General features: G+C 37.9%; 1 protein-coding gene across 1 annotated transcript in view; it reads left to right on the top strand.

Annotated features, from left to right (window-relative positions):
- VWA3B (von Willebrand factor A domain containing 3B) overlaps nt 1-16,369 on the top strand; it is a 218,312-nt gene that overhangs the window by 117,701 nt on the left and 84,242 nt on the right. The window contains 4 exon segments of the mRNA XM_076001008.1: nt 456-554; nt 5,504-5,686; nt 13,490-13,620; nt 15,920-16,077. Of these exon segments, the coding sequence (XP_075857123.1) occupies nt 456-554; nt 5,504-5,686; nt 13,490-13,620; nt 15,920-16,077 (571 nt within the window).

Here is a 16,369-nt window from a genome sequence, read left to right on the forward strand (position 1 = left end):
TGTTTCTTCTTAGATTGCTATTCATACCACACTTGTGTTTGCCAAATATTGGGTATCATGAATAAATACTGATTTTAAATACACCTGATCGCCACCAGAGTATAAGCTGCATATTCAAGGTCTGTTGACAGATGACTGACCAGTAACTAAGTTAGTGTCTCACACAGAAACATAAAAAGATAAAATTATATTAACATCTCTGTTGTCAAGACAGGAAATCCGTAGTCCTGCTTTTAGCTGTCCTTGGACTGCCTGGATAGAAACGTTTATGGCACACCCAGGGATTGGGTTTCTTGGAATCACTGGGTTTAAATTATTATCTCAATATAATTTTAATTTATCTTTTACTTTACAAGTACTTTTTCTTCTTTTTTTTTTTTGCAAGCAGCAAATAAATGTTTCTTTGTGAGATCTTTTTTGAGATTCAAGCATATTCTTGGTACTTTGTTCCACAGATTGGAAGTTCCACAAATACCCTGAATGCCCTGCAAATTGCTTTTGCTGATAAAGAAACACAAGTAATCTACCTTTTGACAGATGGGAGACCTGATCAGGTATGTATCAAAGTTGGGAACAAAGAGAGACTCACTAATACTTGGAAAGTGAGTGCTAAGAATGAATTTGGGGCATGTTCTGAACTGCCATCAAAAAGCAGTTGAGATACATTTCCTTGGCTTAGGGACTTAAAACTGAGGTGAGAAAATACACTGAGGAATTCCTTTGTCTACTGCAACTCGGGAGAATTTATGTGACAGTAAATGCTGACTCTTAATGTGAAACACACTAAGAGCTTGGAGCCCAACTGCATGAAAGGAGACCTTTGCCTTCCATTGAAGACTGGTTTACATTTTATTACGAACTAAGAGTGAGGAGATTCTTTTTGATTCTTTTCCTTTGGGGTCTCTGAATCTAAACATATCACTGCATAATGTCCTTGGTTTTACCCTTAATTTTAACTTAGTACTCATTTAAACAAAAACATGCCTTTCTAGTAAAATGTTCTTTGTTTTGTTTAGACCTACTGGAAAGTATTTGCAAAGTTTTAGAAGAGTTTATTCCTCTTCTTTTGAGCTTTGTGAATGAAAAACAAGTGTTCCAGGCATTAAATAAATACAAGGATTTTCAGGCCAGCACAGTGTAAATTAACCACTACAGTGAATTAGTATCAATTTGTGTCCTTCCTTGTAAGATGTTTGCATGTGCAGACTGCTAGGCAAATATTTTAAAATCTCCTGTGTCAAATAGTTCAGGGCTTGAATAGTAAAGCACCTGGATTTTATTGCAGTTTTAGATTTATGGCAGAAACGTAGTGTGTAAAGTGAAAAATTTTTTGAATTTTCTTTTTATCAACTTTATTTTCTATTGAGAAGTAACTTATTGTGTGCCTCTTATATTTCATGTGTGGTGCCAAGGTTTGAGGCAACGAAGATGAATAATATCTCATCCCTGCCTTAGGGAAGCTTGTGCCCTGGGGAATGTGCTAGACCTACAAAGTTAATTGTAATACAATACAAGGAATGGGTTGCCTGTGCTATGTCTAGGAGCACACAGTGATGAATTCTGTTGTATAAGCTGGAGAGAAGACCAGGGAAGGTTCCACTGAGAAGGGAACATTTGAGCTGTGTCTGGAAAGAGGAGAAGAAATTTTCTGAACAGAGGGGATTACTGTGTCCAGGGCAGAAGGGACACAGAGGTGTGGAAATACACAGGATGCTCAGAGATACAAGCTAAGGGCAGGGGCAACGATGGAAGAGTGGCGGGGCTGAGGCAAGATAGTTGGATTGGGGGAGGTCCTTGAATGCCACATTGAAAGGGTAGGTGTCACTGCACTGTGGAACTCTCAGAGAAGTGGGTCATTTCATCCATTTATGCTTTAGAAGCATGCCTTGGTAGAGCCAGGGAAAGGCTGGCACTGCCACAGGCTGTTGCCAGGACCTTGATGAAAGCGAAGTAAGGGTCCAGCCTCAGGCAGGAGTAGCAGGATTAGGGAGGAGATGAGCATCTATTAGACATGGTGGCCGGTTTGGGAACAAGGGGTTGGGGATGAGGGGAAGTTAGGAGCAAGGCAGAAAGGAGTTAAGATGCCTGCTTGATTTCTGGTTTGCAGTGATTATGTTATTAACTGATTGAAATTTAATTTTCAAGAAGGAGCAAGCAGGCTTGAGGTCTGCTGCTGGAGGAAGCTGAGTTTGCACACCTGTAGTACACGGACATCCAGAAACTCCTAGAAATATGGGGCTGGAGTTCGGGGACAATGTGGACTGAAGATTATGTTTTGAGAGTCATCTATGCTGGGTGTCTTTTTCTTTTTTATAAACTCTTACTGATTTTTTCAATTATTTATACTTTGGGAAATTTAGAAAGTGTAGATAAGCATAAAAAAAGAAACTTCTAATCACTCAAAATTCAGTTTTGTGTTCTACCTTTTTTCATCAAATATATCGTATGCATTTTTCTGAGTCATCAGCAATCTTTCAGAAACATCCTTCTCAATGAGTACATCATATTCTGTTATATCGATTTAATAAAACTTTTACCTAAAAACCATTTTTATTTAATTTTTGAATAAATAATACATTCACATAGCACAAATTACAAAAGTACAAAAGGATATACAAAAGGGTATATGTTTCTCCCTCTCACTCCTATTCACCAGCTAGGAGGCAACTGATGTCACCAGTTTCTTGTATCTCCTTTCAGAGGTAGTTAATATTATTTCCCAGAAATGTATTCATATATACCTCTTTTTTTTCTTTTTCTAAATTTTTATTTTCAGTACATTAAATTTACTCATAAAAACATTCTAAAAATGTATAATTTTTCCTTTTTATATTTTCCCTTTTTAAAAAAATATACAAATGGTAGCATATCATAAACATGATTCTATACCTTTATTCATCAAACAATATACCCTGGAGATTATGTCATATCATTTTGTAAAGAACTTCCTCATTTTCATATAATTCCATCACATGGCTGTGCCATCATATATTTAAACAGTTCCCTGGAGATGGGCATTTGGGTTATTTCCAGTCTCTGTGTTATACACAGTGTTGCAAAAGGAACTGTGTACATATATCATTTTGCACATGTGTGAGTATATCTCTAGTGTAAATTCCAAGAAGTGGACTCAGCCAAAAGGTATGCATTTTGATGGATGCTGTCAAGTAGCCCTTCCCCTGCCTAAAGAAGATGTACCAAGTAACACCCCTGCTAGCAGGGTGTTGAGAGGAATTCTTGGTCTACAGTCCATGATGACCTTCTGAGGTTCTGGAATCTCCCCATAATATATGCAAAATACACTCAAAATTTTTTTCTGGAGAGAAGATCAATAGGTTTCACCAGATTCTCAGAGGGTCTGTGGGCCACTCAAAGATGCAGAACAAAGTATATGAATAATGTCAGAAATATGCAAATTACCTAAAACATGATTTATGAACTCTTAAGAATTTTCATATTCAATCCTGCTTTTTCCACAGATGTGGTCTATTTATAATACTTCACATTATCCCTCAGAGTTGCTCAAAAAAGCAAATGGATATTTGACATCCATGTTCTGTGTAGAAGACATTAAGATGTACCTCTCAATCTCCATTTGTTTTCGAATTTTCTCTGACTTTATAGGAACTGAATGTGTGAAGTCATTGTTACTATTTCAAATACTGAGCAGAATTTTTTACCTGAAGGAACACACAGAGATGCTATTCTGGATTCAGTTACATGGACCCCAGCTTACTGCTTGCTTATTAAATATCCAGGGCAGCATTATAAAGTGATACAACATTTAAAATTAATCAGGTCAAGGGGATTTTAGAAATATTAGTCTTCATTAAAATGGAATCAGGTCCACATTAGTGAGGAAGGATGCCCTTTGGTGGGCATCTGTAGGTGAAAACTGACAGGGAAGGGCCTCTGCTGGAACAGTCCAGGGTAGCTTTGGCAGCGATCATTCTGGGGCTTCTTTGAAGTTAGGGGCTCACAATGGGTGGAATCAGAAAAAGGACATGATTAAGGCATCTATACCATTCTAGATAAAAGCTGATGGACAAAGCCTAGCATGGAGTATGTGAGGGCTGGGGGATGGGGAGACACAGGGTGATCAACCTGCACAAACAGACCTTCCTCAGCCAGGGAGGAGACCTACCATTTGTTCCATTCCAAGCTAATGTTTGCAGTGGAAGGGAACTCTGGCTGCACATCTATTCAGACTCGGAGAAGAGGGAACTGGTGAAGCTCCTCAGGAGTGCCACTTGGCTGCCTCTTAGGCTGACGGCAGCACCTGGCACATGAAAGGTGCTCAATAAGTATTTGTGGGATGGCTTCATGAGAACATCATCTCATTTATTGCTCATAGCAACCCTGTTAGGAAGGAGTATTAGCTCTAAGCCACAGACAAGGAAACGCATTTGAGAGGACACTTGCCCAAGGTCCTGGGCAGTGCTGGGATGAGCCTCCAGCCCAGGTCTCCATCTCTAGAGCTATTTCCATCACTCCATAAAGCTAAAGAAAGCACAAGCACATGAGAGACTGTTATGTGTGTCCTTATGAGCCCCCCACCTGCACACAGCCCCAGGTAGTACCATTGTGCTAAAATGGCATGACATTGAAGTGTCACAATGTGGTGCTGGAGAGCTGGACAAAGAGTAGACAGAGGCGGAGCTCCATCTTTGCAGTGGGTATGACCCATTCTTGTCCTCCTGCCCACACACCTTGAGGATCCCTTCCATTGGATTTATGTCCTCAGAGCTCTGAAGAGGAGAATCAGGATGTTGGAACAAACCTCTCACCACTGCAGCCTGGCTAACCCTGACTCTTTCCAGGCACTCTCTCCATTACCTCTCCTGGGCTGTGCAATGGAGGGCCTATGCCCTGTCCTGCTCCTGTGTAGGGTATGGAAGCCTATCTCAGCCCCGAGCTCTTTAATATGCTCCTCACAGAGGCTGCCAGCATTCTTTACTCCCTAGGATGGATGCCCAGCACTTGGAAGGACCTCACATCTCTTCCTTCATTCTCTGTGGGAAACAAGTTAACCATATCATGTTGGAAACTGGAAATTGCTCTTTTGGTGGAGATGCTTTGGAAGAGAAACCAAGAGCTCTTATCTGAGGAATCCCCATAGTCAGGATGTTCTGAAGCTATGGAAGCTTCAGACTTCCATACTTAAAGTGATCTAAACATAGCCCAGCACTTTAAAGGCATGGGCTCTAAGTTTAGTGCACCTAAGGTTGGACAACTTGGCTAGCCAAGTCTTTCTCCTAGCTTCATTTTTTCACCAAATTGAAATACCTCAGAGGACAAGGGCCATGTCTTATTGTTCTTTGTATTCTCACCATCTGGCTGTGTTTATTAAATTGAACTGATACATTTATTGAAGTTTCTCACCACTGTATAAGGAATTACTATTTGAGAATTGCACTATCTATAGCAAATACTAAGAGTTTTCATGTCTTATTTTTTTCTTCTCTCTTTCCATCTCCCCCACCGCACTCAAAACTTATTTCAGCCACCTGAAATGGTTATAGAACAAGTCAAGGATTTTCAGAAAATTCCTATTTATACCATCTCCTTCAATTACAATGATGAGGTTGCAAATGGATTTTTGAGAGAGCTTGCTTCTTTGACTGGAGGAAAGTTCCATTTTTATAATTTTGGTTATAAGGACCTTGTTTCTCCAGAGGTTGTTCAGGTAAGAGCTTGATGGGCTGAGAAGGGAGTGTTTGTTTATTTTAGGGTTACAGGCTGGATCTAATATCTTAGTTGGGAAAATAGCAACCAAAAAGATAACTAAGTTGAGAAAATGAATCATTTAACACTGATTGTACCAGTATTTCTCAAAATGTAGTCCAAGGACCATACCTGGGCTAGGGCACTTGAGCAGATTCCTGGATCCTACTTCAGAGCTACTAAATCAGAATATAGCAAAGGCCCAGGAATCTTAATTCATAAATTTTATTTTTCTCTAAACTTTTATATGGAAAGTTTCAAACACACACAAAAGTAGAAAAATATATGGACCCCCATGTACCCATAATTAAAATTCAACAATTATCAACATTGTGTCAAACTTTAGGAATCTGTATTTCTAACAAGGATCCCAGGGGATCCATATGTGAATTAGACCATGTTGATTGATGGTGGTGTTCATGTCTTCTCTGTCTTTGCTTATTTTGTGTCTACTAGTTCTATAAGTTGCAGTGGAGAAAGGATAAGGGTTTTCCACCTAAAAAATAGTGTTGGAACAATTGAACATCCATATACCAAAAAAACTTTGATCTATAACTCACACCATATTCAAAAATTAACTCAAAATGGTTCATGGACTGAAATGTAAAATGTAGGCTTTTCTCCTTTTAGAGAAGAATCTATGAAGAACCCTTTGTGATCTTGTGTTAGACAAAGAATTTTTTAGATAGTATATCAAAAGCACCATTCATGTAAGAATAAATTGATGAATTGGAATTGATCAAAATTAAAAGCTTCTTCTTTTTAAAAGATGATGCTAAGATAATGAAAACCCAAATTACACACTGGGAAAAAAATTTCAAATTGTATATCTAGCTGCCCACTATCTCCACTTCTGTTCAACATAGTGCTAGAAGTCTTGGCTACAGCAATCAGACAGGAAAATGGAATCAAAGGTATCCAAATAGGGGCAGAAGAGATCAAACTTTCACTGTTTGCTGATGATATGATATTGTATCTAGAAAACCCCAAGGATTCAACCAAGAAACTCCTGGAACTGATCAATGAATTTAGTAAAGTCTCAGGATACAAAATCAATACACAGAAATCAGAGGCATTCATATACGCCAACAACAATCTAATTGAGAACCAAATCAAAGACTCAATTCCCTTCACAATAGCAACAAAGAAATTAAAGTACCTACGAATTTACTTAACCAAGGACGTAAAAGACCTCTACAGGGAGAACTATGAAACACTGAGGAAGGAAATAGCAGACGATGTAAACAGATGGAAATCCATACCAAGCTCGTGGATCGGCAGACTCAATATCATCAAAATGTCTATACTACCCAAACTGATCTACAGATTCAATGCAATACCTATTAAAATCCCATCAGCATTCTTCACAGATATAGAAAAAATAATTTTATGCTTCGTATGGAACCAAAGAAGACCCCGAATATCAAGAGCAATTCTAGGCAACAAAAACAAAATGGGAGGCATTAATATGCCAGATATCAAACTATACTACAAAGCTGTAGTAATTAAAACAATATGGTATTGGCACAAAAATAGGAATATGGACCAGTGGAACAGATGTGAGAATCCTGATATAAAACCATCCTCATATAGCCATCTAATCTTTGACAAAGCAGACAAAAACATACGCTGGGAAAAAGAATCCCTCTTCAATAAATGGTGCTGGGAAAACTGGATAGCCACCTGTAGAAGGCTAAAACAGGACCCACACCTTTCACCTCTCACAAAAACCAACTCACGCTGGATAACAGACTTAAACCTAAGGTATGAAACTATTAGAACTCTAGAGGAAAAAGTTGGAAACACTCTCCTAGACATTGGCCTGGGCAAAGAGTTTATGAAGAAGTCCCCAAAGGCAATCACAGCAGCAACAAAAATAAATAAATGGGACATGATCAAACTACAAAGCTTCTGCACAGCCAAAGAAATAGTCATGAAAGTAAACAGACAACCTACAGAATGGGAGAAAATTTTTGCATCCTATGCATCCGATAAGGGACTGATAACTAGAATATACTTAGAACTCACGAAAATCAGGAAGAAAAAAATCAAATAACCCCATTAAAAAGTGGGCAAAGGACTTGAACAGAAATTTTTCTAAAGAAGACAGAAGAATGGCCAACAAACATATGAAGAAATGCTCAACATCTCTAATCATCAGGGAAATGCAAATCAAAACCACAATGAGATATCACTTAACCCCAGTGAGAATGGCCTTTATCAAAAAAATCTCCAAACAATAAATGCTGGCGTGGTTGCGGAGAGAGAGGAACACTCCTACACTGCTGGTGGGACTGCAAACTAGTTCAACCTCTGTGGAAAGCAATATGGAGATACCTTAAAGCGATACAAGTGAATCTACCATTTGATCCAGCAATCCCATTGCTGGGCATCTACCCAAATGATCCAGTGACACTCTACAAAAAAGACACCTGCACCCGAATGTTTATAGCAGCACAATTCATAATTGCAAGGCTGTGGAAACAGCCCAAGTGCCCATCAATCCAAGAATGGATTAATAAAATGTGGTATATGTATACCATGGAGTACTATTCAGCTCTAAGAAACAATGGTGATATAGCACATCTTATATTTTCCTGGTTAGAGCTGGAACCCATACTACTAAGTGAAGTATCCCAAGAATGGAAAAGCAAGCACCAGATATATTCTCCAGCAAACTGGTATTAACTGAGTAGCACCTAAGTGGACACATAGGTGCTACAGTAATAGGGTATTGGGCAGGTGGGAGGGGGGAGGGGGGCGGGTATATACATACATAATGAGTGAGATGTGCACCATCTGGGGGATGGTCATGATGGAGACTCAGACTTTTGGGGGGGGGGAAATGGGCATTTATTGAAACCTTAAAATCTGTACCCCCATAATATGCCAAAAAAAATTGTATATCTAATAAAGGACTTGTATCTAGAATATATAAAGGTCACTCAAAACCTACAAAAAGCATTTGACAAAGTCTAGCACACCTTATGATAAAAACTCTTAACAAAATAGGCATAGATGGGTCATACCTTAAAATTATCAAGTCCATTTATGATAAATCCATGGCCAATATCATACTGAATGGGGGGAAATTGAAACCATTCCCACTTAGAACCAGAACCAGACAAGGCTTCCCACTATCTCCACTTCTATTCAACATAGTGCTGGAAGTCCTTGCTAAAGCAATTAGACGAGAGAGGGGAAAATTAAGGGCATCCAAATGGGGGCAGATGAGATCAAACTCTCACTCTTTGCTGATGATATGATATCTAGAAAACCCCAAGGATTCAACCAACAGACTCCTAGAATTGATAAATGAATTCAGTAAAGTCTCAGGACACAAAAATCAATACACACAAATCAGAGGCATTCATATATGCCAATAACAGTCAAGATGAAATTCAAATAAAAAATGCAGTACCTTTTACAATATCCTCAAAGAAAATTAAATATCTAGGAATATATTTAACAAAAGATGTGAGAGACATATATAGGGATAACTACAAAACACTAAGAAAAGAAATCATAGAAGATGTAAACAGATGGAAAAATCTACCTTGCTTATGGACTGGTAGAATTGATATCATTTGAATATCCATACTACCTAAAGTGATCTACAGAATGCATTCTCTATCAAAGTACCATCATAATTCTTTACAGATCTAGAAAAAATGATTCTATGCTTTGTATGGAACCAGAGAAGACCTCATATATCCAAAGCAATCTTAAGTAAAAAGAACAAACTGGGAGAGATCAGTCTACCAGACTTCAAGCTGTACTACAAGGCTATAGCAATTAAAAAAGCATGGTTACTGGCACAAGAACAGAGACATAGACCTTTGCAACAGGACTGAGAATCCAGAGATGAAACCATCTGCATGTAGTAATCTAATCTTTGACAAAACAGACAAAAATATACACTGGGGAAAAGAATCTCTTTTTAATAAATGGTGCTGGGAAAACTGGATAGCTACATGCAGAAGATTGAAACTGGATCCCCACCTCTCATAAAAATCAATTCAAGATGGATAACAGACTTAAACCTAAGGCATGAAACCTTAAGAATTCTAGAAGAAGATGTTGGGAAGACCCTTTCAGACATTGGCCTAGGCAAAGAATTTTTGAAGAAGACCCCCAAAGCAATCACAACAGCAACAAAAATAAATAAATGGAATCTGATCAAATTAAAAAGCTTTGCACAGCCAAGGAAACTATCATTAGAGTGAATAGACAACCTACAGAATGGGAGAAAATATTTGCTCTCTACACATCTGATAAAGGGCTGATAACAAGAATATATCTAGAATTTTAAAAAATCAACAAGAAAAAAATCAAACAACCCCATCAATAAATGGGCAAAGGAAATGAACAGAAACTTTTCAAAAGAAGACAGAATAATAGCCAGCAAACATATGAAAAATGCTCAACATCTCTAATCAATCATTAGAGAAATGCAAATCAAAACCACAATGAGATATCACCTAACCCCAGTGAGATTAGCCTCTATCAAAAAATCCCCAAACAACAAATGCTGGCGAGGGTGTGGAGAGACAGGAACACTCTTACACTGCTGGTGGGACTGCATATTAGTGCAACCTCTGTGGAAAAGAATTTGGAGATACCTCAAATAGCTAAAAATAGAAATACCATTCCATCCATCAGTAGCAGTATTAGGCATCTACCCAAAAGAGCAAGACATTCTATAATAAAGACATTTGCACCCAAATGTTTATGGTAGCACAATTCACTATTGCAAGGATGTGGAAACAACCCAAGTGCCCATCAATTCATGAGTGGATTATTAAAATTTGGTATATGTACACAATGGAATACTACTCAATAATAAGAAACAACAGTGATCTAGCACCTCTTATATTTTCCTGGATAGAGCTTGAGCCCATTATCTGAAGTAAGGTATCACAAGATTGTAAGAATAGGCTCCACATATACTCACCATCAAATTAACACTGACTGATCAACGCTATGGTGCTCACACAGTAGTAATATTCTCCAGGAATTGGGAGGTTGGGGGTGGTAAACTCACAACTAATGGACTCAGTCAGCATTGTAGAGAGGAAGGGCATGCCTGTGATCCTTGCTTGGGTGAGGCAAAGACATAAAATGTAACCAAAATGTTTGTACCCTCATAATATCCTGAAATAAAAATAAAAGAAGACCCTCACTAGATGCCAGCCCCTTGATCTTGAACTTCATAGCCTCCACAACTGTAATAAATAAATTTCTTTATTTAAAAAAACTAAAGCAAACTTGATGAAATAAAATTTCACTGCAAAAAACCAAAACAAAAATTAATAGGTTTTCTCTTATACTCTCTGCACCTCATTTATTCAGTGTTGGTGGTCTACTCCACCCCCAGCCCCCCATACTCTATGTAGGTTGATACCAGCCAGAAGTCTGAGGCAATTGTCCCTCTATAACAGGCCCTATTGTTGAAGCCACGAGAATTCTGTTTTCACCCTCAAGCACCTATACCTACCCTCAATATTCATCCATGCCTCACTTTATGTATACAACTAAATGCAGTGCATCTCATAAGAATAGCCAAGCTTACTTGGGAAGGGTATGAGGCAGGAAGAAGAAAAGTGGGAATTTCATCTCCCCAAATAAAGCAATCTGAGGAGCTTGGTGATAAGAAGATCCTAGGAGATGGCTGTGTAAATTTTTCATTTATTCATTGCTTCCAAGTCCCAGGGAGCCAGAAGCTGGGAAGAAGACAAAGCCTCAAAGGTCCATTCTGATGAAGGCCTGGTCCTCACTAGCAACTGGACTAAGTGCTGAGCACATCACTCTGTCCTCAGACAAATGATCTGAAAAGCAGCCCAGGCCTGTGCACAAATGAGCCCAGGCCTGTGCACAAATGAGGAACACAATTATAATGCCCTCTTGACTGAAAAAATAATGAAGAATTGAAGTGGATATTTGCCCTCCTTGGTTAGTTGCTGTTGATGAGGAAACCTGAACAAGTAGGACTATGTTGATACAGGTGATTTTGAAGGACAAGTTGTGGGAAAGCCATTATAGCTTGTCTCAGAAAAGACAAGGGTTAGTGAATATTAACACTTGTTTCCATAAAAAATTAAATCTGTATTTTTTCTATATCTTGTCATCTTAAAATTGAGCTTCTGTCAAAGGTGGTTAAGAAATGCAAGGATTTTTCTGTTATACCACAATAAACTTGCTTGTATATTTTAATAGTAGGTCCAAGGACTTTTGACTTATAACCACCAGAGTATATGATTTATTACAAGATTGCATTTGTTAGAATATTTGTTTATAAAACTTTTTCATTTAAAATTATTGGTTATGTTTGGCATAAAGGTTTGAATTTACTCACAAGCTTTAAGTCAATATGATGTAACTAATCTGCCTCTAATTCATTCAGTTTACATAAAAGGACTTTGTAGCTACTACTAAAATTAAAGTTCTAGCCAAAAAATAAAAATAAAAACCCTAATAATAAGAAAACTCAAAAAAATGGGCAAAAAATTTAAATAGATATATTACCAAAAAAAAAAAAAATTCATGGCAAACAATAACATGAAAAGTTGCTCAATATTATTAGTCATTAAGAAAATACAAATTAAAACCACAATTAGATACCATTACATAACTATTACAATGGCTAAATTTAAAATGGCTGGTGATACCATGTGTTTGCAAGGATGTGGAGGAACTGGAACTCTTATATGCTGCCAGTGGGGTTGTGAACTGATACAACCAGTTTGGAAAACAGTTTGTTTTTTTCCTTTTTAGTTTTCTTCTCTCTTTTCTTTTCTTTTTTTTTTTTTTTTGAGATAGGGTCTTACTTTCTTGCCCCAGCTAGGGTGCAGTGGCATCATCATAGCTCACTGCAACTTTAAACTTCTAGGTTCAAGGGATCCTCCTACCTCAGCCTCCCAAGTAGCTGGCGCTACAGGTCCAGGCCACCGTGTGTGGCTAATGTTTCTATTTTTCATAAAGATGGGGTCTCACTCTTTCACAGGCTGGTCTCGAACTCCTGACCTCAAGCAATCCTCCCACCTTGACCTCCCCGAGTGCTAGGATTACAAGCGTGAGCCACTGTGCTTGGCCTGGGTTTTTCTTTAAAAGTTTAACACCACAAATTATATGATTCAACCATTCTACTCCTGGATATTTAATCAAGAGAAATGAAAGCAAATGTCCATACAAAGATTTATACACAAATGTTCATAGCTTTATTTACAATATCCCAAACCTGGAAACAAATCAACTGCATGCACAAGTGAATGAATAAATAAATTTTGGTATTAATTCATGCTGCAACATGGGTGAATCTCAAAATAATAATGAGCAAAGGAAGCCAGGCCAGAAAAGAGTATTTCCTGTATGATTCCATTTATATAAAATTCTAGAAAATTTCAACTAATGTATAGTAACAGAAAGCTGATAAGTAGTTCTTTGAGACTTAGGGAGAAGAGTTGCAGGAGGGAAGGCAGATTTACTGTGGGGCACAAGGGAACTTTTGGGGCCAATAGACATGTTCATTGTATTGATTGTAATGATTTTACTGATGTAAATGTCAGACTTTTCAAATGGTGTATTTTACATGTGTTCTGTTTATTATATGTGCATTATTTATCCATAAAGCTGGCTAAAAGTGGAATAAGAACCACATGACATTCTTTAGATTCTTCTTTTTGGATACAGTTGTCTTTCTGTTAGAAATGTTTGAAATTTGAACTCTTATTCAGTCTCATAATGTATTCACTCCTAATTTTGGCAGAATGAAGATCTGACTCTTTTAGTTAAGGAAATGGAACAAGGGCAGAGTGACCTGGAGAAGGTGCAAGACCTTTATTCCGAATCCTTGATCATGGACTGGTGGTACAATGGGGAAAAGGAAGGTGACAGCAAGTGAGTGTGCGAAACCGCCCTGTCTTCCCCATGGCTGGGGGCCTCTCAGACACTCTGCTAGCTCTCCGAGACACTTTTCCTTTCTGAAATGCTTCATGAGATTTCTTTTAATGAAAAGAATCACATAGTGTGATTAAGTTAGGATTTTTTTTTAGCAAAGAGAATTAATATTATTAATTTAATAGCAATGAACTTGAGAAGGCCACATATTCACCTTGCTATTTTCCACCAGTGTGGACAGCCCCATCCCCCAACCCAAGCAGTGACAGGGCAGAGAGGAGTGCTGGGTGGGGAAGGAGACTGGACTCAGGGATCATGATGCCTGAGATCTGAACTTCAGCTTGTGTGACCTTGGCAAGTCCTGTAATGTTCCTCCATACCTCCCCATTGCTGTAGGGCTCAGTTTCCTCATTTTTAAATTGGTCTGTCCACACCTATTTTCTAATATGTTTCTAATTAGTAGTTTTTAAACAAAAATCAAAACTACTTCCAACACTCAGGAAATTTGTCAAATCTTATTAAAATGATTTAACATTATCCAGATATTCAAGTCATCACAGCTACCCTGCCAGGAGAGTGTCTATATTTAAAAGAATGGTGGCAATACTCTGGTTTCTCTTCAGATAGTATAAATCTTTCACCTTTTAAAAGAATGGTGGCAAAATGGAAAAAAATTGAAAATACATTTATTAATCATAATTTCCTGTTTAGCAAAATTTACTATCTTCCTATTAGCAAATTAAGCATTTATATGGTTTGAGGGCAGGCCATGAGCACAGAATCAGTAAAAAGAGGTAAATGTTTTAATGGCCATTTTATGATGAGATTTTACAGCATTATTTTTTAAGTATTTGGGAAAGTACAGATACATCTTCTAAACTCAAAATATCTGAAAAATAAACTAAGAACCCAATAAATAAACAACACTTAAGTGTAAATTATTTTCTCTGTACCTTCAGCCAGTACCTTAACTATCTTTTTCTCCTCACTGAATCAAACTAAAAATCTCAGGACAAAATGACCAGCTGTTGCTTAGAAGTTGGATGGGTCAGTTGACTGTGTCTGCTGTTGGCTTGAGTAGTGGCTAGTCTGGTTTTTATATTTCTTTATTGGGGGCTGGAGGGAGCAGATTCTGGAATCAGAGAAGCATTTTAATATTCCAGCCATTACATGTTAGGTGACTTTGGGCAAGTTACTTAACCTTGTGGAGCCTCAGTTCCTTCGTCTATAACATAGAAATAAGGGTAGTCATAGGATTGTTGGGCGGATTAAATGAGGGTATGCCTGGCATGTAATAAAGCTCTGAATTAATATAAAAGAAAGAGTACCATCCTACAGATATCATGATTCCATGCTTCCTTATAACTTAACATTAGAAAAAGTTGATTCTCTCACTTTAGCTATGCTCAACAACAAACTGCCCTTTTCTAGTTTTCCACTAGGTGAAAAAAATGTTACAGCCCCCAAATCTTTTTTACCTCTATTAAGTCAAAATCATGTGCCAGGAGAACTGGGATACATAAGTGGATGTAAGCCTAGTCCTTTCTGCCATGGGACACATGGTGTAGACACAGTTACACAAAGGATTATGGAATGGGGTGGGTGGTCTGTAGAGGGATGGGGGCAGGGTGGCTGGTGAAGGACAAAGGGCACACTTTATAGTGTTGCTACAGGAGATTGTTCTGGACACTTTCCTTTCTGTGGCTGCTGGGTTTAAAGCTTCAGAGAAGGTAATGTCTGGGAAAATACTTAGGTCTTTCTGGGGTCCCTCCTGATCCCACATCTTCTCCAGAATGGTTTGCCACAATCTGGTCCAAGGCAGGAGTTTCCTTTCTCTAGCTTTTATAAGAGCTTGATGGTTGATACTTTGGTTAGAGAAATGGCTTTTTGTAATGCTTACATCTTTATGACCAGCTCTCCCTCATATTAATCCTCATAGCAGCCCTACATCTTGGTGCAAAGGTGAGGTTTCTTGCAGTTTATAAAAGAGAAAAGTGAAGAAATTTAGAGAGGAATGAGCAACTTCAACAAAGTCACACAGCCAGGAGGGACCTGAATCATGATGAGAGCCATATCTTCTGACTCTAGGGCTGGGCCCCTGTCCATTCTTCTGCATGGAACAGGATAAATGACTATTTTTATATTAACCCAAATGAGGGAAGGCTTACTTCTTTAGGTTTGACACATTCAACATGAATGTATTGATTTAACTCTGCCTTCTTGATGGAAATTTTCTTTTTCCCCCTCTTTTTCTTTTTACTTTTTTTTTTTTATGTACTTTTTATCTACATCAAAGCAGGCATCAAAAGGAAATCTGTTCTATGGTTTCAACCCCAGAAAAATGTGCAAAACTTCAATCTGATGTTGAATCAATGCGAACCTCATCTCTGAATATATTGAAAGGACCATTGGGCCTTTTGGATCAAAAGATTCAGAAAAAGAAAGTCCTCCATGCAGGTATCAGTGAACAAAATGGCTTGACTCTTTTCTGGTTTTCCTTCAATGCAAGAAGATAGAATAAAATTAAATCCACATAGTATTTTTTAAAAGCCCTAAACTTGTGGGAGTTTTTTAACTAAAAATTTTATTTAGATAATTATACATTCTCATGATCTTATATATCTACCCTTCATCCATCCAGTTTTTCCCAATGGTAACCTCTTGCAAAATAATAGCACATATTGAAACCGGGATACTGATATTGATCCAATCCACAGGTCTTATTCAGATTGTTCCAGTTTTACTTGTA

This window comes from Microcebus murinus, chromosome 3, assembly GCF_040939455.1.
Source record: "Microcebus murinus isolate Inina chromosome 3, M.murinus_Inina_mat1.0, whole genome shotgun sequence".
NCBI lineage: Eukaryota > Metazoa > Chordata > Mammalia > Primates > Cheirogaleidae > Microcebus > Microcebus murinus.